The following is a 25,245-nucleotide window of genomic DNA, read 5'->3' on the forward strand; positions in this document are numbered from 1 at the left end:
TTCATTTTCAACTAGGGGTGCAACAACTAGTCGACCACTATTCGAGGGCAAAATTAGTCCACGACTAATTCAGTAGTCGACGGGTTGTTAGTGACATAATCCGAGTGTCCCATGGTATGCAATGCCATGCAAAAAAATGTTTCACCGTGGCCAATTGAAGTAGCTCAGAGTGACACATCTCACTATTTTTCAAATCTTTGATGCACTGACACCCAAGGGGCACCAGCGACCGGTAACAGGAGGAGAAGTAGCAGTGTGGCAGCGGCTGGAGCGCAACACAAACGGTCCAAAGTTTGGGAGCATTTAATTTGCAACACAGCCAAGAAAACTGTCACATGCAAAATCTGCAAGCTGAGCCTCGCATACCATGGGGCCACTTCAGCTATGCATGAACATTTGAAGAGGAAACACGTTTTGGAAGATTCCAACGCGCCTTGATTACACACTGTAATTGTGTAATTTCACAAAATGCATTTTTGTTTGGAAGAAAAAACTGTTATATTACTGCTTCCAATATTTGATGACTATTGAATATTTTTAACCAACATTGTTGTGCATGTTAAATGTTGTCACTAGATGGCGCCCTTGCTCAGTGTATTGTACTGTTCACTCTCAAAGGTTGCACTGTGTGTACAGATGTGACGTCATCACGCTGTATGTGTGCCATGTTAATGTTGTGTTGATGAGAGTGGAGAGCGGAGCAGGCACGATACCTGCAGTTACGTTTCGTGCCAGAGTGTCAGTAATGAAACGTTGTTTAATGGCCTCAATTAATATGCCGAAGGCTAAAGAGTAAAGACCAAGTAAAGCTTTGCTTATTCTCCATACACCTAAGACAGCAGCACACTCCAATGCTTTACAATGCACATGCAATTATTGTGCATCAAATGTTCTTGTTTAAGGAAAGAAGAGGTATTTTATTGCTGCAGTAAATTTTAAAAACTTTTTTTTTTTGCAGTCCACAATCCGACGAGTCGTTACAATTGTCAATGACTAGTCGACTGTTGAAATAGTCATTAGTTGCATCACTATTTTTAATATTCCCCTCTCTCTGTGAAAAGTCAGTCTTAACTAAGTTCTATCCCCATGCCTGTTTCTAAAATATATATTGGGCCATCACTAAATTATTTGCAAACTCAATGGATTTGTAAGACAATTGTAATTTAAAATGTATGGTATGCCATTAAAAAGTGTTCAGTTTGTGTGGCATAATAGTCTTACCTCCTCCTCCTGCTGCTATCGGCCCATGACCTGAAATTGTGCCGTAAATGTTGACGGTAGGAGAATTGCTGATTGCTAACTGCTACACTGTTTGCAGTGGAGTTAGCCGGGCAAAAAAACCTGCTAGTTCTCCATCGACTGAGGAGAATTGACTGTGAGCAGGTGTTGGCGTTTGCTGCATAGAGGTCAGAATGTCATTTATGAGGGCTGCTGTCTGAGTAAGTCGTTCGTTGTTCATCGCCATAGCACTATTCAGTTTCTGCACGTTCTCCCTCACTGACTGGGAGTAGTGGGGTCTGTTTTTTTGGATGCAGAAGTACGTTGCGCAAATTCCCGGGATATGCGCAACGTACTTCCGCATCCACAAAAACAAATTTCAAATAAATTTCTTTTGTTTATTTCTTTTTAAAGTGCTCACATTTACTGATAAAAGCACTCACATTTACTAGTGAAACCTCTCACATGTACTAGTGAAACCTCTCACATGTACTAGTGAAACCTCTCACATGTACTAGTGAAACCTCTCACATGTACTAGTGAAACCTCTCACATTTACTAGTGAACTGCCCACGTTTACTAGTGAACTGCCCACGTTTACTAGTGAAACCTCTCACTTTTACTAGTGAAACCTCTCACTTTTACTTGTGAAACCTCTCACATTTACTAGTGAAGCGCTCACATTTTCTAGTGAAACCACTCACTTTTACTTGTGAAACCTCTCACATTTACTAGTGAAAGCGCTCACATTTTCTAGTGAAACCGCTCACATTTACTAGTCAAAGCTGTCACATTTACTAGTCAAAGCTGTCACATTGATTACAACAGAGAGGAGAGCTTTGACTAGTGAATGTGAGAGCTTTGACTAGTGAATGTCAGAGCTTTGACAAGTGAATGTGAGAGCTTTGACTAGTGAATGTCAGAGCTTTGACTAGTGATTGGGAGAGGCAAGATGTCTCAATAGTGAGTGTGTGAGCTAAGTTTGAATTATGGCCTTCATGGCCCCTCATAACATTTGCTACATTTAGTCAGTAAGTGTGGACACCTGAGAGGAGAGGAGAGGAGTAGAGAATCAGTCTTCGTTTTTGGGGTGGGAATTGGGGGTAAAAGATCCTGAAAGACATCTTACCAAAAGACAAATTGTTTGTAGCTTACCTTTCAGAACACCAGTCAAAGACACAATCTGTGCTTGACTTGTGATGAGAGCTGGTGTGCCAAGAACAATGTTTCCAGGACATGCGGAGCACATAGTTTTCCAAGGAATAAGCTGCAGTCGGACACCCTTTATTTTTGACAGATAGGGCATCGTCAGGTAAAACAGGTGGGTATTTTTTTGAAGAGTAAATGTATGAGACCATTATTTGTAGTCTGTCATCTTCAGGAGGATATGTGATGCCCATATTTCCAGGTGATGGTTGTGGTTCAGTCGTCTCTGATGTCATCTCTGTGCTTCGTACCATCCTGAAGAGATGATTCTGTGTCTTGAATTAATGCCATTTGGCCATATATTTGTGAATGCATGACATTTTGGCTTTGAACATGGGCAGTGCCATGTATTCAGTCTTTTGTCATAGGTGACCACAACTCGTCCCAGCTGTAATAACTTACAGTTGGTTCAAAGACTGATATGTAACTCCTTCCTGGAGTAATGCTCCAGTAATGCCAAGTGGCTCTCTGGTGTTTACATTTGTTTTTTGTTTTGTTTTGTTTTGTTTTGTTTTTTGTTGTTGTTTGTTTGTTTTTTTGTGTGGTAAGATTGAATCAGGTGACTGGCGTCATCCTGCCAATGTCTCATTGGAGTGTTTTTTGGGGGTGTTATACTTCTTTGGACTGAATATGATAAAACTTTCTGTATCATTAAGAGTGTGTTCCTAGAGACTCTAATTTTTGTCGCTGTATCTTTGTTTTAGTTCACACATAACCTACTTGCCAAAAATCTCATCTCCATCAAGTTCCTCAGGTCTCCTGTGTTTTGGTTTTTTTTTGTTTGTTTGTTTTTTGTTTGTTTTGTTGTTTGTTTGTTTTTGTTTTTTTCCCCCCACTTTACGTGCCCTTTCAGGAGCCACAGGATTAGAATCAGTCTGTGATGTACTTGTCATGGACTCCTGTGCTGGGTGGTAGATGACAGCTGCAAAGTAGAGATGGCATTATCAGACACCTCCTGCATCACTGTACTCTGCAATGTCTGGGCTGGCACTGGCAGACTGCGTATTATCTACCTAGATGAGAGAAAACAATTGGAGATTAAAGCAGTGAAGGAATTTAAACTGTATATGTTGGCTGACAAAAAAAACTACATTTCCATTTTAGAGAAGATGAGGAATGGTTGGCAAGTTTTTACGCTAGAAATTTAAAGGTGATAGTGTGTGAAAAAAAAATCATGCTGGAGCAAAGCCTTAATCTTATTATTACTTGTTTGTAGCTACTGTACTGCTGTATGGAGATGGTGTGATAGCCAAATCATTAATTCTGAATAACTGTTAAAAAAATGTGTGTGTATATATGTACATATATGCTTTTTGTGCAGCCCAAATCCAGGCTGTGCTTGTACATGAGGTGCCCCTCAAAATCATAACTCCCGCTGAGTTAGGAGTTATGATTTTACTTAAACTTGATTTTTACTAAAAAGTCTGAAAATTTAAACAGGTCTTTGTACGATTACAAGGCTGTCTCTTCACCCAGGCTCAGCTGAAGCAATGCAAAATCAATGTGCATCTAAAATTAAAGGGTTTTGTCCATAATGGTTTCTAGACTAACATGCATGAAGAATATTTTTAAATATTAATCTTTTAAATACGTGCTGCAAATGAGTAATCAGCTAACCCTTTAAAGAAATAAAGTGTTACATTGCTTTTAATTCAAGAAAACTGAAGGAATGGAATTGAATCAACTAACTCTGGCGTCCTCTCATCACCCCAGACAGGCTAACCCATTAAAGCCTGAAGACACAAATTAGAGCCAGAAAATTCTCATTTTTGCAGCACTTTCTGCTGAAATTAAAAAAAAAAAATCCAAATTTCCATAAAATTTTACATATGTATGTTTTGTATCTCATTTGATATGTTAGGTGTTTCTGGTAACTGATAATCCACTTGAGGGTGTTTTTATCATTTATCAGATTGTTGTCAGACGTGTTGTTTAGTAATTTATTGATCATTTTGATTAGATAGAGGTATCATAAAAGTATACCAATAATGATACAACAGGCTTCAAGGGATTAATCTGTTACTCTAAATTGGTCGTTGGTGTGAGTGTGAGCATGCCTGGTTGTCTGTCTCTTTTTGTGAGCCCTGTGATTGACTGGTCCATGGTGTGCCCCGCCTCAATGACAGCTGGGATAGGCTCCAGCCCCCTGCGACCCTCAACAGGATAAGTGGTATAGTTTATGGCACTCAAGCATTACTCTGCTGAGACCACTTATAGTTTAAATATTTGCCCTTATTCTGTCTTTCCACCAAACTATAGAAAGTATCGATAGTGGTATCAATAAGGACTCAGATCAACACTTGAATGTGTTGTACATAGAATTAAAAGAAGAAAAAACAAAACACGTGACAATAACAACCTTTAAAAATCTAAAAACATAAAATGTACTTAAACTAAAAAAGGCTGTGATTAATCTTGATTGAATTTTTTTAATCGATTAACACCACTGCTTTCTACTCAAGCTGTCTTGAAGCAGTGCACTGCTGGTGTCAAGATTGACTGGATTGAATTGAAGGGTTTTTATTCAAACTTTTCACAAATGCCCACTCTAACTCGAGGATCTTAGGGATTAACAGATTTGATTTTGGAGGTCAAAGGTCAAGCCTCATGAGCCCTCATGTTCATCCTTTGCTCAAACGCATGATATCTGAAGAACATTGTGACAGAATTTATGTTAACTTTGCAAAAAAATTCCTCTCTTAATCAAGATAAAATTATTCAAATCTGGAGATTAAAGGTCAAGGTAACTAATCCCACAGCTCCTGAGCTCTATAGTTGAAGAATGCATTGAGGATTTTTATTCAAACTTGACACGGACTTGAGCTTTGGCAGTGAATCTATTAGATTTTGGAGGTCAAAGGTCACTGAGACCCTTCATTGTGAGTTTGCAGTGACTTTGATCCACTTTTGGTTTTTTAGAAGGCTTTACTTTCCTGACTCACCTCTGTATTTCCACTGTCTGCTGTATCCCTGGTGGTGGCCTATAACCACAAGGCAGTAGTTCTAGTTTCTTTTTTTGCAGCATTTTTTCCACATTCACTAATAATGATGCTGTTTTTTTTTTATCTTGTTGTTTTTATTGGCAGTACTCTTTGACTCTGCTCATATTAACACATAATTACTCAAACAGAACTGTTTCTAAGCTTTAACACCAAAGTCTCTCTCTGTGAGCCTAAACATCTGATCCTGTTGGGACAAACATCTTTTTCCACATTGTAGGAAATAAAGGGACTCATCCCTGCAGGGATCAGATCAGGTTTAAGGTTCAGGTCAGGTTAAGCCTCCAGGGACTGTCTGAATTGATGCAACGCCTCCATTAGAGATTAAATCAAATTTATGTGTGGGTGTGTATCCTCTGTAATAGTAGCAGGAAGCAGATGCAGCTCCTCCTTGTTGCCATGGCAGCATTGGCGTAAACAACACAACACTGTAGAGGCAGCTCTGTGTGCATCTGTCTGACTCTGGATCTTATCAGACCCAGATCTGCTGCCTCAGCAGAATTCAGATCAGACTTTTACAGTCCTGTAAAACAGACTCTTAAACAGACGGTCCTCCACCTGCAGAGAGATAATAGCTCTCACATTTACAGTACAACCCCACAAAGTTCGTCTTTAATGCAGGCAGCGCTCATTTTCCACACAAAGCTAAAGTATTCAACATTTCTGGTCTCAGCAGCCTCCGTGCGTAAACGCCCTCAGTGTTTTGTTGCAGCCAGTGGCGTTTCCTTCTGCAAGCTTAGAGAAGCCAGGCTTGCCCAGGTTTTTCAAACTGTGGGTGTCTTTTAATAAAACACTTTCTTGGAGTGATTTTTCCTTTCTGTTCCTCGGATTTTTAATTCCCCTGTATGTGTAAAGCGCAAATATTATGTAGTAGATGTGAAGTAGAGCTACAGTGGCTGTGATCTATTTTAGCTCTTTTTACATCTCAGGAAGAAAACAGAGGCTCCAGCGACAGGCTGATGAAGGCTGAAATGCATCAGTTTAATAAAATTGTTTTTTAAACTACAAGAGTTGCTGGAGCTTCTGTTTTCTTTAAAGACTTAATTTATCCTCAGTGCACCTGGGAGATTGAAGTTGTGCAGGAAATACCTGCTACATCTCTTGGTTGGCAATCCTTTGTAAAAACAAATAACGAAATAACTGAACACTAGCAAATCAGATGAGTCTGGTCAGGATGCTGCCAAACTGTGATTGGTCTGGACTCTGGAAGCTATCTAAAAAAAGGTTAAAAAGCCAAGAAAAGTCACAGGCAAAACAGAAAAATGAGTCTGCACACCAGGAGCTGCTCCGAAGCTTGTTTAAGAAAGATTATCAGTACATATGTGAGGTTTCGGGCCCTAGCCCACCTTCCTTAAACAAACGTCAGAGCAGCATCTGGTTTGCAGACTTAAGCTATCTGCCCACCGGCTTCACATCAATCAAATTGGCGCATAGCTGCAGCGTGACTGAAATAAATGAATGGTAGACCGTCAGATCACCGATAACATTAGCATGGAGGCAGAGGATCTTGAGTTTTAATCATAAAATATCTGCATCTGCATCTATATCTACAGCTGCAGTATAAAATTAATCCAGTGGTAGGGCAACTTCAAAATCCAGGTTAGGATTTAGAGAAAAAAAATTGGTGAGTTCAAACAAATAATGATGTCTTCAAAGTGGTGTATCGATCAACATTTCAGCTTTTATTTCCAGGGATCTGTTACACCACTTTAAAGACATCATTATTTGTTTGAACCCTCCAGTTTTTGATGGTACAGATCATGCATTTTACACGCTAAAGAGGAGACTGAAGGGAGTAAGCCCCCATAACAAGCAACAGCTGAAAGAGGTGAAAGCCTGGAAAAGCATCACAAAAGAAGAATGTAAAATTTGGTGATGTCAGTGAGTCACAGGATTGACAAAGTTACTGCAAGAAAAGGATTTGCAACTAAAATCTTACTCACTTTAATCTGTTTTACGTCTCTCTGTTCCAATACTTCTGCCCTCCTTAAAACCTGGTGTTCTGATACAAATAAAGCTATCTCCTAAGTTGGGTATCAGATCCAGACGTAAATATCTGCAAACAAAAGCTGAAATGTTTCTCTTGTCTCGTCATCTTTTGATGTCAAACCCAAATGTTTTTATTGTACAGCAGAAATGAAGGCATTGGGCCCACCGTTCCAGTATTTTTGGAGGGGACTGTATGAGTTCTACAAATACCAAAGTGACCCACCCAACCCTTTTCTTTACTCACTACTAGACTTTCACTGTCCCACAGTTGTAAACCTCATAAAACTACCAGGCAGCAGTTTTGGTTCAAACATGACCTGATAAATTTTGTTGATTTTGTGGCTGTTTTTAGAGAATTTTTTTCAGTTTTAAAACTAAATAAAGTTCTACACCTGCAGAGACCTTTACATGGCCTGTAAAAATGACAGAAGCTAAATGAAGAAAGTTTAGCGGGTAAACCTTGAGAAAAATAATCTTTCCAACCGTACATTTTCTTCTGCTTATCTGTGGGTGGGTTGTAGTGTCAGCAGGCCAAGTAAACCTGCCCAGACATCCCTCTCCCACTGACTTTGAATTAATGTTATTATAAAAAAATCAGAAATGCAGCTGTTTTCATCTAAATCTCACTCAGACAAATATCCATCAGAGAATGCTGAGGTTGTGACACTGATAAATTCCACTGGCCAATGTGGCTAGTTGAAGGCAATCTGGTACCTGCCACAGCCGAAATCCACTAGCATTTGGCTAGTTGGCCAGTGTAAATGTCAAGCCCTGCACCCTTATCTAGAAAATTCGGCCTGCTAAAGCAGTGTCTGTAGTCTAAATTAGTCCAATAAATGGCGTGTTAGAATCATATCTATTGATGTTACCTTGACTGGCTGCAGTTAGTCCATGCGTCCACAAGAGGGCAGCATTTCCCCTTGAATGTAGAATACACCTGAGGAAAAATACCCAAACAAGCTTACAGATTCTTGACTCCCAACAGCTAAAGGAGCTAACAGATTAAACAAAACACTAGCAAAAGAGTTAACATATTCATACACCCTTACAGGGCTTGGCATTTACTTTTTTGCTTACTGGCTGATGTGGCTACTTGTTTATGAAAAGTTACTAGCCACTGAGCATTTCCACTGGCCAGAGTTGTGGACCCTAGTGGAGCCATTATGGAACATTTCTGACTTTGACTTTTTGAGACAAATAAATAAAGACAACGCTTGATAAGATTTTGTGGTGTTTATTTTCATGAAGAAATGATTCAGAGGTAGATTTCGTTCCCTTTAATCTCTCAGTGTGCAGATTTTAACCGGAAATATACCGATTATAAGCTCTCAGAAAGTCAGGGTTTCACTGTGTAATCAGTTTTATGAATCCAAAGTCTTTAAAGTCCTGATCTGTGTTTAAACAGGTCCAGGTGGTTTTAGGCTCAAAATACAAACAGTTTTAGAGTCAGATTCTTTTAGTTATTGTGAGATTTGGTTTCAGATGTTAGTTCAGAAAAAAGCTCTTAAAAAAACAAGTGATTGGGAATTAATACATAAATGCTACAAAACATAGAAATAAGGATAAAAAAAATCCACCAATAATAAAACAAAATACCTGTTTTCATGCCAAATAATGACACATTTGAACATATTTCATCAGTAATAACCTCCACCCAGTTACAGCTTAGATTTCATCACTTGTTCTCTAAAAACAGAACACTGAAGTTTTCTGATTTACATGTTTTGGAGTTATAAAAAGTTTTAAAGAACTGCATCACATCAAAAATATCCTGAATCCTGTAAAAGGTTTATCTTATTTCAGAGATATTTTACAACAAGTCAATCCATTCACATAGAAAAATAGACTGTAAAAGCTGAGGTTAAACAAGGGGGGGTGGAAACAGATGTGAGGAGCTGGGACAGAAAAAGGAGCAGCTCACTTATAATGAATTTAGTCCTTTTTTTACTTTTACAATTCACATTATTAGTGAGATGAGAAGATTGCAGGTTTTTCCAGAAATAAAATATTTTCCTCTAAAACAAAGTTTAAGAATACCTGAAATGCAAAATAACAGCGTTGCTCATTATAACAGAAAGTCACTGGGACACTTTTCAAGACAACTTCACAGCATGTTAACTCCATAACTACCTTTTTGACATTTGAATCAATCTTTAGTCCTTCATCATCTTTTACAGTTCTATTACATCTTCCTCCCTTTTTAAGATTATTTTGCTCCCTTTTGGCAGTTATTTCCTGAGTCAGAGTCTCTTCAGTGCTTCAGGTTGAGCTGTCTGAGTCTTTGGACCTCGTCCTGGCCCGAACCCCGTCCCCCCCACTGCTGAACGCCGACACCAGGTCTTTGACGCTGCTGGCTGAGCGAGGCGTCTCCTCAGCATCCTTCCTCTTCGTCCTTGTCTTCTTCGGGTTGATGTTTAAACTTTTAGAGCGTAGCGTGGGGTATAACCTGTCCTCCCCTAACAGCAGCTCTTCCTCCTCTTCTTCTCTCTCACCAGGGTCAGTCTCACCCGTCTCACCCCCCTGTGCCTCACCAGGAGGCTCAGACGCTCTGTCCTCCTCCTGTTTGGTCTCATGTCCTCCCCTCCTCTCCTCTGCCCCTCTCAGAGAAGGTTTGACTCCCCCGTGAGGCATGCTCTGAGATCTGGAGGCCGGTTTGGAGCCATGTGGGGTCAGACTGCTCCCTCCCTCCTGATCCACGTTAACGGAGCTGTGACCATAACTAGATTTAGTGCTGGGTGAGGGAGAACCGATGAGTGACGGAGAGGATAGATACTGGCTGAACTTGGTCCTCTCCAAAGGAAAGGACACGGCTGCCTCCAGTCTGGATTTCTCTGCTTGTTTTTCCATGTGAGCGCCTGTGGAATCAGGTTTAGGAGAACCAAGACTGGCATGGGAGTCACAGAGGGAGATCAGGATGTCCACATTGGACAGAGACTGAGCCCTCCCTTTACGTCCAGCCACCTCCAGAGTCGGGCCGAACTCCTTCACATCACCTAAGACAGGAAAGCAGAGATGAATTAACTGATATCATTTACTTTATATGAAAAATTAGAACAGGGTGGGACGTCCCGAACTGTAATAATGGTACACAATATTCATGATGCTAACGAGACAGTAAAGGCTGGATAAAACACTCAGACATTTCCCAAAATGCCATTTAAAATCTTAGACTAAAGCTCTTTATTCTCATGGTGGTATTAGTATTACCTGATAAATTACCCCCTGATGCCATTGTTTGGTGTGGTGCATTAACACAGGACATGCAAAATATGCAATGTACTTGGATTTACTGACATTTCTGAAGGAAACATGAGGGTGCTGCATGAGAGCAGCAATGCAAACACAATGATTTTTTACTGATAAATTTCAGTCAAAGAATGCAAGGTAGTGCAGAGTGTACATTGCATTTTGCAGGTGACGATTCCTTCATGTACTCTATACATGCTGGTAACCAGAGTTACCAATAGACAGCATGTGCTAAAGTGTTAAATCTATATATTTTTTTACTTTTTTATAACCGGTTGCTAGATGTTCATGAATAATAAACTAGTGAACCATCTCCTTTGTCTCTCCCATCATGCATTAACGCTGTGTCTGTCACCTGTGCGCATCTGCAGCGGATCTGACAGAGAGGAAGAGAGAGAGTGGAGCGCTGTAACATCCCTCCCAGGTAGCGCATGTTTAGTACAAACCTCTCCTGAGATTTTTTAAGTTTATGGAGCTCGGCAAAAGATCAAGCAGGAAGACTGTTTCTGCTCATTCTTTAGTCACCACTTGTTTACATCTCTCAGTTTTCCGTTTTTTCTCCCTTCCTGCTCTTTTTATCAGCTGATTATGGGCGTTCACTCGCTGAAGTACTAAGCTAATCAGATTCTGCCACATCGTGGTTTGACCAATCATCACTTGTCAGATTTTGAATCTCTCCTTCACAGTCAGCCAGTTATTCTGTGTGGATGCTGCAACCCTCCTCCACCCCAGCCACCTCCATTCAGTTCCTTAATATCTAGTCCAGATCCTCAGAGGTCCCCTGCTTATCACATTCTGCATACTCCGGTGTCCTCCTCCACGCCACCTCATTGGTTCCTGGGCCAGCTTCTCAGAAGTCTGCTCCTCCTCTGATCCTGCATCAATGTGAACTTTGGCAGCTATTTTTAATTTTATTCTTCGTTTTAGTCTTTAAATTAAATGTATTTTAGTTTTAGTCACATTTTAGTCATTTCTATCCTTTTAGTTTTAGTCTAGTTGTAGTCTACAAAAGCTCAAAAACATGTTAGTGGTAGTGTGTTCTATGCACTCTGCCAGATCTGGGGTCAGTGCTTTATACAGCTGAGAGGAAGAATAGATATAGCTTCATTTTTTCTGACAGATTTACCTACAGTGGAGAAATATAATGGATTTTGAATGTCCGACGAAAACTACATTACATTTTAGTTTAGTTTTACTCATCTTGATGAAAATTAAACTTAGTTTTTGTTAGTTATATTCATCACAGATCTATTTTTGTTAGTTTTAGTCTAGTTTTTGACATGGAAAAAAAGGCTGTTGGTGAACATTTTTAGTCATAGTTTTAGTCGAGGAAATTAACACTGTCCTGCATCTCTCAACACCACCACCAGTGTCTAGACTCCATCTTGGGTTATCCTATTCCTGCAGTTGCCTCACTACCCCTTCAAATATATAAAGCCATCACGATGGAGTCTAATTGCCAATGACTTTGCACAATTATCTTTCTTTAACTTTGTAAAATAAATCATCAAATTCATATTAAGTCTGTCCTGATTGAACTGCAGTTGGTGCTGTTCATCTTATGCAGCAACATCTACCCTCCTCATGCAGATGAAGCCTAATCACTGAATGTTGAGTCAAAAAATTTCATAAAACAAGTTGTGTTATGGCTGTGATGTACGGCTAAATTATACTGAAACAGGCAGAAAGATAGAAAAGCTGTACAAGGCAGAGGAGAAGTGCTGTCGGTATGAAGAGAGCAGCAGTTCACACCTCTTTGGATAGAAGAATTTAACTAAATAAACTTGTGGACCTTAAATATGTATACATGGTGTGCATGGTGTGCGAAACTAGAGTTGGGGAACATTTGACCAGTGTGTGCACGTGTTTTTCTGCTGAAAGCTGCTGATTTGTTAATTAATGTAACCTATGTTCTATGTCCTGTTTTAATGTCATATATGTGAAACTTATCATGCTGCTGTCTTGGCCAGGACTCCCTTGTAAAAGAGATTTTTATATCTCAGTTGGAATAAATCCTGGTTAAATAAAGGTTAAATAATAAAATAAATTGTCACTGAATTTCTACTTTATAAATTACAGGCATAGTCAGTTCACACAGGAATAATAGCACAGATGTCTAATATGATTATTTCACATTACCAAAGGCAGCCAGGTCATACTAATCCCATGGGAATAGGGCAGAGGACATTTCAAGATCCTGAGCCTTAAAAAACAAATTTAAGATAGAGGTTTTAATGGTCCTCAGGATCCCTGCTTCTAGAAAATGAGCATTTTTTTTTTTTTTAGATTTTTATATTTGTGTTTTTTATGCCTTTATTATAAAAAGGAAAGTGGATGGCGGCAGACACAGGAATGAAAGAGCAGGGAATGACAAGTCTGGAAGGAGCCACAGGCTGGACTTAAACTGCCTGCATTAATATAATCAAAACAGATCATTCATGAAAAAATAAGCCTTTGTATCTGTAATTTCTAACATGTTTACTTCTGGGGGTTAGAATTAAAACAAGACATTTTAATCTGGGACATCTAATGGGGTTTCTGGGGCTTTAGCAGAGCGAGTCAGGTGAACATTTGGGAAATTGCAGTCTTGTGCAATTTTGCATGGGCCTAACTTTTTAACAGTGTAGGTTTCTGCTTGGCATTGTATTGCACCGTATCATATCTAAAGCGACCCCGTTTCCTTTTTTCTGTTCCTACCTGTTGTGTTCCCTCCCTCTGTGTTCCCCACTCGTCTCTCTGGACTCTGTTGGGCTTTCCTGTCGTTTCCCTCTACGTCTCCGGTCACAGACATCCTGTCTTCGTGGTCCACTTGGTACCTGTACAGGCTGTATCCGTCAGTGCTGTTGATGCTGCCATGTCTCATCAGAGCTGCCGTGTCACACACCGATGATCCTCTGGAGCGTGTGCGGATGAGCTCGGCTCGGTCTATACCGGCCAGCTTCTCCAGAGCGTTCATCATACGGCCAGAGAACTCCTCCAGCTGAGCCAGGCGCAGGTCCACTGTCTGCAGAGACGCCTTCATGGAGTGCTCCCTTTCATTCACCTCCTCCAGACGCATGAACATGTTCTCCACCCTACACAGAAAAGTACAGAGTAAAACAAAGTTTGAAGTTATTTCTTTTCAAATGAACTCTTACAAAGTTTCTATTTTGGCTGAAACGGATTTGAGTTTTTTTTTTGGTCTGACCTCTCCGATGTGACTCTGATTCTCTCGTTGTTGGACGATTGCTTTTCGTCATCTTTCTCTCTGAAATATTCCTCCACACACTGCTCCTCAAACTCGTGCAGACTCTTCAGCTCCTCTGTATTCAGCACCAGCTCTGAGGAAACAAAGAGAAGTTAACCCTGAGGAGACAAAAAGATGCAACTATTTAGAAACAAACAAAGCAGATAGGAACATGACATTGACTTTTAGATTATTTAAATGAGTGCTGCAGTGCTACACCCGTGAGGTCTGAAGCCATGACTTAGAGGTAGGAAGCCACTTCAAAGTGATTATTCTATGAAATAAACGGTTTAACACTATTATACATAGAGAAATATGCAGGAGTGCATGTACAAAATGACTGACGTCTTTGTTACTGTGACAGTATTTACATTTTTCAGTTCATATTTAATTGCTTCCTCTGGTTAAGTAACCTAGTGAAGGTAATCAATCAATTAAGTAATCAATTGAAAGTTAATCACATCCACAACTAACATATAGCTGCTTCCATGTTCCAAAGAAGACACAACCAAAATGATGCAGCATTAATGGGGTTTTGTATTAAAAGTCATATTTTATGCAAAATACATTTTTTCAGGCTTTTCTGACAAAAAAAATGTGTCCCTGGCCTGTCCACAACCCTAAAACAAGCTGTTCTTAGATTTTCCCCTCATGATGTCATGTGGGGAGTTAGCCCCGCCTTGAAGGAAAGTTCCATCCTCCTCTCCTGATCCTCCTATCAGGTGGCAGCTAAGAGGAGGATCAGGAGAGCCACATCTGTTAAGCCACATCCATTTCCTGAGAGGGGTGGAGTCAGACAGCGAATTAACATTCAAAGCTGCTGTAACAGAGGGGATTTTAGACATGCAAAAATCCAATACTGGAGTGTTTTGTCAGCAGCAACATTCACAGGCATGTTTTGGGGACCTCTGGGACTAATATAAAGTTCTTTTAAAAGGGAAAAATATGTGACCTTTAATTTCTAAGACACAAAAACAGTGCTTTCATTCTGTAAAGACATAAAATTTATGTAATCTAGAAGACAGACTGTTGCTCTCCAGAGAAGATTTCAGCCAAATGCATTCCAAACCTTGTATGAAAACAGTGCTTCATCTTTTGTTAACAGAGAGAATTAAATAGTGGGAGAACTGTTTGGAAAGAAGGGGAATTTAAACCATTAAGATCAAACATTTCATCTCCAAACAAAGACAACTTGATTTTTACGTAAATACCGTGCGTAATCTCTGATACTAACAGGATATAAAAAGTAAACAAACTACATTTATTCTCTATGGAAACAAAAATATTTAATCCTGGTGAGACAAACAGTCCTTAATCCTAGCAGACATGAGACTTTCTCAGTGAATCAAATCTTACGGAGTCGTCTCTCCCGGTCGTCGTGTTCTCCCTCCGCCCTCCTCCTGCAGCGGCAGCACAGCCTCTTCAGGACGATGTAGATGTGGGAGAAGATGATGAGAGGGGGAGGCAGGATGGGGCGGTCGTGGAAGGTCATGATCAGCTGGTACCTCTGAAACTTCCACACCTGGTTGGAGATGGACTTGACCTCGAAGAATGTGTTACTGTGGAGGGAGAGGAGGAGGCATGTTTGAGTTCCTGTTTAAGGTAATGTCGGACAGTCAATAACTTGAATATTGTTCTCTTAAATGTATGAGAAGTATTAGTAGGAGTCACAGTTGAGTTTTAAGGATTACAGCCATTTTTTGTGTGGGAATTGTGGTTCACCAGTGTCTGGCCCTGTTTTGTGAGAACATTCTGTGAGAACGTGTTTAAATAAAAGCTGTTCTGCCCGTGTGCTGTAGATTAAAGCGTCAGTGAACACTGACTTGAAGACGGCGATGAGCAGGTTGACCAGCAGGATGTTGGCGACCAGGAGGTAACAGGCCATGATGGCAGGAGTGAGCCAGGCTCCAGGGATACATGGAGGAAGCTTCTTCCCATCTTCATCATACATGTTGTCTCCACACGGAGCTGAGACACAAAAAACAAAACAACTTTATTAACTAATGAACAAACGATGTGCAGACTGCTCTGTGTAATCCTGGCCTGTTTTTACATTTCAAACCTTTCAAGGGACTACAGATAAAAAAAAAGTCAATAAATATGTTATAAGCCTTTTTTCAGCAACAGCAAATGGAAATATGTAAACCAGGGGTGTCAGACTCAGTAGCAGCAGGGGCCGGATTCTGAATTTAGGTCTAACCTTTGAGCTTAAAAGGCTCAGCATTTAACCATAAACTGTCAACATCTTTTTCACCAGTAATGAATTAGGGGGGAAAAAAAAAACTTAAAACTGATGGCGACTGATCTTGAGATTTAAAAAAAGTCAAAATGAGAAGCTGAAAAGCTTAAAATCAGAAGTAAAAAGTCAAACTTATTAGTTCAAAAGGTTAAAATAATGATATTAAAAAGGAAAATGAGATGAAATTAGAAATCATGAGTTTAAAAGTTCAAACTAGGAGATAAAATTTAAAATATTGGGTATAAAAGGTCAAAATATGAGATAAATATTAAATTGGGAATCTTAAAGGTAATAATATGAAATACAATATAAAATTGGGAATCTTAAAGTTCAAAATGTGAGATAAAAGTCTAAATGATGAGGTTTGAAAGTCAAAGTACTAAAGAATTTAATTTTGTGAATCAAAAAGGTCTAAATATGAAATCAGATTTAAAATTAGGAATCTTAAAGGTTAAAATATGAGATAAAAGTCTAAATCATGAGTTTAAAGATCAAAATATGGGATTAGAATTGAAATCATGAGTTCAAAAGGTCAAAAATTAAAAAAAAAATCCAAATCAAAAGTTAAAAAGTTCAAAATATAAGTTTATATTTAAAATGGTGAATCTAAAAGGTCACAATATGACATAAAAAGTCAATATCATGAATTTAAAAAGCCAAAATATTAGGTTTAAAGTCAAAATAATAAGTTTAAGTCATAGTTGTGAGATGCAAAATTGAAAATCTGAAATGAAAACACAAACTGATTTATTTTCTCTCATTCCTTTCTTTTTATTATTATTACTTTTTTAGATTTTATGACTTAACAAGGATATTTTGAATCATCGTGATTAAATTCACATTTTTATACTGGAGGAAATCTGCAGACCTCATACTGATGGGCCAGTAATAATAAAAATATGATCTGGTGGGCCTGGTATTATTGTACCATGGACCGGATTCAGCCCCTGAGCTTTGAGTTTGACACTGCTGATCTAGACAAAAACAGGCTATAAGGAGCTTAATACATGAGTGTAAAACAACAAAAAAAAAACTTTTTTTAATCTCTTTGAACTTGGAGTTTTGTATCAGTAGCATATCGCTGTTTTCACAGAACTAAACGTAATATTTCAAATATTTTAATTTTTATGGCTTCAGACTTTTAAAAGAGGTCTGACATTAAATGATGAGAGGGGCAGTGATGTTTTTGCGTGTTACTTGAATTTCAAACAACTCAGCATTTACAACAAGAAATTCATGATAAAATAATTTATATCATACACAAACTAGTCTGATACTTACGGTTGATTTCCATGGCATAAACTGTCAGACAAAAGAGAAAGAAAATAATCAATAATTGAAGAGAGACATAGTTGTTTGAACATTAGAAAGGGCATTCATGTGTAGATTTTAATGAGCAGATCCAAAAGAGTAAAAATTAAATTTCAGGAGGAAATAAAAACACAGAAACATTTTCTTTTATCTCTGACAAAAACCTGTTGAAAATATAAAGGTTTGACAGGTATCAACAAAGTTTATTTTACTAGTTTATGTGCATTTAAGTAGATAAATAATGGGGGTTTGGGATAAGAGTCAAAAGTAAGAGAAAGCAGCAGGTGAAGAGGGTGAAGACAGCCTGTGAGGACAGTTACTGGAGATCATGGTTAAAAAGAGTGACAACAGCTGGTTAGGTCACTGGATGAAGAAAAGGAGGGGGGCAGGATGAGGATCAGTGGTGAGGCCAAAGAATATGGACTAGAAATGTCCTAATCTTTTTTTATGGCTCATCATTGACCCCAAACAGCCAATAACCAAACTGTTCCAAGAGTGCTTTGTTTTATCAGCTAGTTTAACAGATAATCAGTTTACTTCACTTTGTAATGTACAGGGACTTCCTGCAGGTGGCAGTGTAACCTGATAAAAGGAGCATGAAAGTCATCCATATTCAGGCAACAACACTTTTACTGACTTTGTTCATTTATGTGACTGAACAGAATTATGAACAGATTGATAAAAACCTTAGTAACCCCCTTAAATAATCTAAAAGGCACTATGTCTCAGAACATTCACCGAGTTATAACATGTAACTGCTGCTTTTATTTATATTGCTGAGAAAAACTAACAAACTCACCTTCAAACATCTGCTTTTATTCAATTTGCTACACTAAACCAAGATATTATAATATTGAAGTAACATTTGAGCATGTCATGTTGATGTTCATTTATCCTCTATAATTAGACTATATTACCAACAAAGTTTTTATCTCACCTGCAGACATGCATTTGTTTGACTGGCATTCATCTCAGGTGACTTGAAACAAAAATGCTGATCCGTGATCACATATTGTAATGAAAGCTGGTTGATAATGATCGGCTCCTGATCAATTAGGGCATCTCTAGTGAGGACAATTACTGCAGAACAACTTAGACGGACCATACACGAGTATGTGGTGTTTATAACGGTGTGGGGCACTATGGCATAGCTACGGCATGGATTTTACTTCTGCGGTGTTTGTGATCTTTATTGTGATTTTGCTATGCAGCACTTTGGTAAACTTGAATGTTTTTAAAATGTGCTATATAAATAAAGTCAACTGGATTGGGTTGGGACAGAAGTACAGACCAGGCTTTAGTGATGAAGAGAAGGTTTAAGCTTTGGGTATTTCCATAAATAAGAGCAAGGAGTGAGTGGATGTATGGACAGGTGGTAAGGGCAGTGGATTAGGACACTGGGTGAGTACAGGGTGTCAACGACTACAGCTTCAGACTGAGGGAGACACAGTCACCAACTTTGAATCTCTAATTTTACAGCATGTAGAGTCAAACACCTCTAATAGGACAGAGACAGCGAAGAACTATAGAGGGAGGGATGTAGGATCAGGACTCAGGGTGAGGGCAGTAGGTGTGGACCCGGCATGACGATATAGGGAGAAACAGCTGAGGACAGAGGATGGGGACAAAGGGTTAGGGAAAAAGAAGGCTGATGTCAGGCATAAATTCACGTTAAATTGAGTCTGCTAACCAGCTCAGAAGATGAAGGAAATGACGACATGGTGTAAAGATGAGGGGAAATGGACAGAGAGAGTGGAGGTTGAGGACAGGATGTCAGAGATGGCTGACAGGAAGTCTTTCTATTAACACAAGTCTCAGCATATGGAGTCAGCAAACAGCAAAGATGAAGGACTCTGGATTAGGACAGTTGGAATCATTTTTGATGACACTTGGAGAACATGAAGATTTATCCATAAAAACATGAACTGAGGATTTTGAATCATCATGATTTAGACCCTAGTACTCGTCTTTTTTGCTACAAGCTGAAATGAGAAGATCAGGAATGGGCTGCTGGTGGCCCAAGGGTCACATGCAGCCCTTAACCACCCTCAAAGTGGCTTACAAGTAATTTTAAATAATCAATTCAATCACTTGTAAATTTGGAAGAGAGCATGACAAGATCAGCTATGAGGGTTTCAGACTGGGTCAGCATGAAATCTCCAATCACAAAGATAAAATCCATCCACCCACCCATTATGACTGATAATGAGAACTGGACTGTGTAATTCTAAATCTATATTATTCTGATATTTATATATCTAGAATAAAGGATGTTAGACTAGTATCAGTGCACTGAAGTAGGCTCTAAACATAAGAGAAACCCTAGAAACCCTAGATGTCAATCATATACAGATCACAACAAAGAAAAATGTGAAATGTTCCCACACAGGAGGATGTTTTCTTCTTCGAGGTGGGTGCAGGGAGAGCAAACATCTGTCCTAGGTTCAGGACAGGGTGAGGATGTAGAGTTAGAGGTTTAGTAAGTGTGTTAGGCCTTAGGATAAAGACACAGGATGAGGACAGAGTGTTAGAACTCACAGGCGGCTGACTGTAACTCTTACTATGAACTCTAGTCTTACGGTCTATGGAGTCTGCAAACACCTCTCCGTAGATCATCCAGTACGGCATGTAGAAGATGTTTCGGGCCAGACGCCACGTTGGCTCCTCATCCGGGTGGAGGATGGCCTGCCGTGCTACTCCGAAGCTCATCAACACCACCAACATGATGACCACGAAGTAGAGCATGTCCACCATCTGGAGACAATCAGAGACAGGTAGAATAAACAGGCTTTTAATCTATGGACATTTATCATTCCTGAAATGTTGGTTTAACTATAATACTTTAAACTATAAAGTTAAAATGGTAAAATTGCTCTCTATCTAAGGTGTCACACCATTTTGCCGATCATCATGACGTATGGCCCCAGGTACTTGTTGACTCCGAAGATGTCAAGGACTCGGATGTACCAGAAGATGATGTCCACACAGTAGATGACTCGTCCGTATCCCATGGAGGGCTCGTTCTGCAGTCGCAGCAGTAAACCCAGCAGGAAGACGGAGATGGCCACCAGGTCGGTGATGTTCCAGTAATCCTCCAACCAAACGTTGATCTTCTGCTTCAGTTTCCCCGGCTCAGACATCAGGATCTGACAACAGAGGGTGTCAACTTTACAGAACAAAAACTGATTTAAATCCTTATTTTTTACTGTGTGTTGCCATATGGACATTGAGAGTTATACGACGTTTAGTTACAAGGAGGTTCTAGAATAATTCAATAAATTTCTTTAGCCAGCTGCAGTGAAACTTGCTGTAATAGATGCAACATAGCATTTGAAGAAAACACTACGTGCACTGTTTTATGCATAAACCTTGTTGAGTGCTGATTTGACTTAGAACAAATGACAGACAGAGGAAGGCTGATGGTGAAGCCTGCTAAGTTAAAGGGTCATCAGTATTTCCTAATCCTGTTCATATGTGTTCACACACTAGTTATGGAGCAGTGTGAGCAATTAAGGATTAGTAAAGACTAGGGCTGTCAAGAGTAAATGCATTAAATGTGATTAATTAAGGTCTACAATTAGTGTGCCGATTTTTCCAATCATGATTAATCACATGATTAAGCCACCAGAGCATCTCCCTGCAGCCACAGCGAGTAAAATAAGTCCACCACTGCTCCTTTACATCTCATATCACTTTAAAAAAAATCTAACAGACAGTGGGGGGCAGATGGCCTAATGGTTAGGTCACACCCTATGTACGTGGTGGCCTGGGTTCAGGTCCAGTCTGTGGCTCCTTCCCCAAATGTCCAACCCCCTCAGCGGACATGTCAGAAGTCTACAACTTGTGTTAAACAAACAAACAGAGATTTTGGTCCATAATGTCACACTCTCCATTGTTTGACATCACTGGTGTGCAACACAATTTTGTTTGGAACAAAAAAAAAAAATTGAAAAAGATGTTACTTTTGACCACAGTGTATCACTATTTCTTCATGTTGGTCCTGGGGGAGGTGTGTAAAAATTTCTTAAATACAAGTAGGGAGTGCTCAAAGGGAAAAAGTTCGGGAACCACTGCAGTAGAGGACAAACTAGCCTTAGCACCGTGTGCTCTTTACAGCAGTGCATTTCTGAGTCCTCATGTGGACGAAGATGTTGTTTAGCAGCTGCAAGTGTGGATGGGATTATTTTTGAAGAGAGATGAGGAAAAACCTACAGTTTTATAAATACCCACCTACATGTGGACCAGGCCAGAGTGTCTTGGCCTGTTTAGTTTCCTGTCCACATGTTTCCCTCTTCCCTCATTGTGCTCACCTGTGCCTCATTAGCCCCCTCTTAGTCTGATTGTCCTGTGTATTTATACTCTGTGCTTATGTTTTTTCTTTTTCACTTGATTGTGCGTCTCCTCAGCTGTATTCCTCGTGTTTCCTTGTGTTATTCATCTTCTGGTTAGATTTATTTGTTTGTACACTAAGTTTTTTTAATTCCTTTTAGAATCTGCCCTTGGAAGTATTAACATGTGACAATAATTGTGACTCTACAGTCTGTTTCATAGCTGCTGGATGAAGCAAACTTCTGGTTTACCACCTGTCAGTCATTGAGGTGAATAAAAGTATTTAAAAACTGAACAGAGGTTAAAGAAATGACAACGTGATACAACAGATCTCTGCATCATATGAACAATGATTTCAGCCACTCTCTCTCTTCATCATGCAATCCAAGTGCAGCAATCCAGAGCTCACCTGTCGGACTTTCTCCAGTGCCAGAGTGATGATGTACGAGATGACGATCCACTCCTGTAGAGACGGCCATCGCTCCATCTTCACCAGGATGATGTAGTTATACAACATCAGGTAGACCAGGTAAGAGATCTGAAACACAGACACTTAACACTTTATGGTCAGGTCACAAGTACAGCTCTATCTCTACTTCACAATGTTGAAATACTTCTTTCTCTGTTGCCCCTCTGTCTAATAACCAAAGCTGTGTATTGTCACATATTCAGTGTGATATTTATCGTAGTAGCAGTGCTTAGACTTGAGACTAAGGTTTCCTCTGAGCTTCTGATGAATGATTGTCTTATACATCTACAAGATTTGTTTCATTTCCTTATACAAATAAAGTGGCTTAAAACTGACCGTGTTGAACCAGAACTTGGTGAAGGGGGCGTTGTAAAACTCATAGATCTTCCGTCCAATAGGAGTCCTCCTCTTTTGTTTCTTCTGCTCTTCCTCTTCATCACCTTTCTTCGACATGGCGTCAACATTTGAGACGGCGTCCTGAAACAAACCTGGGATGATTCATTCTGCTGTAAAACAATGGCGGCGCAAAGACCATGGAGGATGTCTGGTTCTCGGTACCTTGTTGGATTTGTTGTCATCATCTTTAGTCTTCCCGCTGTCGTTGTCTCTGGATGAATGAAAAGAAGCTTCATCTCCAAGACGAAAATCCAGGAGAAGGATGGTAGGAGGGAAAACAATCCCTAAAATCACCTGGAAATACAAAACCGTGTTGGTGTCACATCTGAGCAGCGTAAATGAATAAATGGTAGAGAAGGAGAACACTAAATATCATATTTTTCAATGTCTGTTGTGTTTCCTCTACTGTCATATCTTTGTTAGTGCTAATTCTAATAAAGTGTGGACTTTCTTCTACTATGTTTACACCATACAGGTGATACAGATCTGGATCACGGGTTCAAGCCCCCAGGACGCTGATCATGCTCTAGATTTGATTTCCTTCAGGAGTCGCATTTTGATGCATGTTTCTGTGAGATCTCAAGCCTGTGGAGCTCCCACAGTAAAATAAATACTCTCTATGACAGCTGTGTGCTCTCACAGCTTGACTGAATTGCCCAGTGAGGTGCATTTAGAGGATTATAATGTTAAAAATTTGACATTGTCTTTAAGGCTGTGGTCTCATGTTTTACAAGCAGTTAACCAGTTTAAAAAGTGTCATTTGTATGTGGCCAGCTTTAGTGAGATGTGAGTTCAATTAGGTCAGTTTCTTAAATTCAAACCTTGTTAATGATAGCAAAGAATGGATACATTTTTCCATATTGTATACAGTGAGGTTACATTGAGAAACCTGTAATCATAACATTTCTATTTGGTTTTCCATGCTAAATGCATTCAGAGCATCTCTCTGGGTTTGTCTGAATCCTGCACAGACCTGAGAGTCCCTCATTGCTGAGTCTTTCGTACCTTGAGGCTGTTGCTCTTGCCCATCCTCAGACAGCCCATCCACATGTCGGTCAGCAGCATCTGGCTGCAGGTGTGTGCGATGAAGTCTCTGTGTTTGGCGGCGACGGCGAGCTTCAGACAGGTGGAGTTACTCCAGTTCTTCAGCTCGTACGTCAGCAGCTTCATGGCCACCTGTTCGTCGTGTTTGTACGATTGATCAAGCAGCTCGTAGGCCAGCTGACCAAACTCCCTGCAGACAAAAACAATATTCAGTCGACTACAGCGCCCCCTCTGGAAGGGATGTGTCAGACCATCCTGCATCTAAAAATATTAGAATATCACAAAAAACTCATTTTTTCCATAATTTCATTAAAAAGGGAAAGTTTTACATATTCTAAATACAACACACAAAACTGAACTGAAAATGACTTTTTGTTTGTTTTTTTCAATCCTGATGATTATAAATAAAATAAAATACCTCTAAATATTAGAATGCAATAATAGAATCAAAAAACAGATTTTTTTTTTTTATATAGAGATGTTGAACTTAAAATAACACCATGGTAAAATCACCACCAATGATAAGCAGATTCACGTTAACTACATGTTAGCCCTAGTGTCCTCCAGTGAATCTCACACCTTCTGTAGTGAGGCTGATTTGCAGAAAGGGGCCAGGTTTCAAGACAGTCTGGCTGACACTGCAGATCTCAGACAACCCCTGTTGCAGACCAGTACAGTGAGAATGGTAGAATGGAAATACACACTAAATCCTTCAAAATAAAACCAGATTAAACTTCAGGTTATAGTGAGGGTAAGGGTTAGCATAACAAAATCTAAAAGTTGAAAACCTGACCTGCAACTACAAAACATTTCGTAAAGCCTACTAAACAGGTTGTTGTTCATGAAAGCACCCTAATGCAGATGATGTAGCTAAGGCTAACAAAGCTACATCAACTACGCAGGTAACGTAACTAAATCTCTGATGTAGCTAAAGCAACATCACTGAGTTAGCTAGTTAGATGATGCAACATTTGCTAAAGCTATACCCCTCTCAGAATAAGTAAGTTAGTTTTATTAGCTTTAGCTAAAGCTAACATAGCTACATTGGCTTAAATAGTAACGTAAACTACTTAGCTCTATTAGCTTTGCTTAAGCTAACACAGCTGCATTGCTTCACCTAGTAATGTTAACTACTTAATAATGTTAGCTTCAGCTAAAGCTAACAAAACCAAAAACTGAGCCACCATTTGCGTGACTTTGTCTAAAATGGGTCTTTACTTAATTTAACCACAGATTAGACATCATTTCTCTGTCTTATTAGTGTAATGTTGCAATCTCTATAATGTTTGCAGTCTGGTTATTTCATGAATGTAACTGTTAGACTTTATTTTTTCATAAAGTTGAAATAAAGTGGTCTGAGAGAGTGTCTGAGATCTGCAGCCTGCTGCCAGACCCCTTTCCAATTTTTACACATGACTCCTTAAGGATTCATAAGAGGGTAACAGTACACAGAGATGCTGTTTGGCACTTGAGCTTATGTTTTTGTGTTTTTCTAATTAGTGTTTTTTGACTCATTTGCACATTTTCATTTAAAAATCAAGCCATTGTGTCCTCTAAATTTGATTTCACAGCC

General features: G+C 39.4%; 1 protein-coding gene across 1 annotated transcript in view; it reads right to left on the reverse strand.

Annotated features, from left to right (window-relative positions):
• Positions 1–8,652: 8,652 nt before the first annotated feature.
• LOC121511434 (transient receptor potential cation channel subfamily M member 1-like) overlaps positions 8,653–25,245 on the reverse strand; it is a 54,935-nt gene continuing 38,342 nt past the window's right edge. Inside the window, exons 17-28 of the mRNA XM_041790124.1 lie at positions 23,634–23,862; positions 22,791–22,922; positions 22,569–22,709; positions 22,173–22,301; positions 20,329–20,580; positions 20,014–20,188; positions 17,405–17,425; positions 15,708–15,852; positions 15,241–15,443; positions 13,846–13,978; positions 13,356–13,732; positions 8,653–10,405 (exon numbers count right to left, since the gene is read on the reverse strand). Coding sequence (XP_041646058.1) covers positions 9,672–10,405; positions 13,356–13,732; positions 13,846–13,978; positions 15,241–15,443; positions 15,708–15,852; positions 17,405–17,425; positions 20,014–20,188; positions 20,329–20,580; positions 22,173–22,301; positions 22,569–22,709; positions 22,791–22,922; positions 23,634–23,862 — 2,671 coding nt within the window. The 3' untranslated portion in view covers positions 8,653–9,671. The remainder of the gene's footprint in view (positions 10,406–13,355; positions 13,733–13,845; positions 13,979–15,240; positions 15,444–15,707; positions 15,853–17,404; positions 17,426–20,013; positions 20,189–20,328; positions 20,581–22,172; positions 22,302–22,568; positions 22,710–22,790; positions 22,923–23,633; positions 23,863–25,245) is intronic.

This window comes from Cheilinus undulatus, linkage group 1, assembly GCF_018320785.1.
Source record: "Cheilinus undulatus linkage group 1, ASM1832078v1, whole genome shotgun sequence".
Lineage (NCBI taxonomy): Eukaryota > Metazoa > Chordata > Actinopteri > Labriformes > Labridae > Cheilinus > Cheilinus undulatus.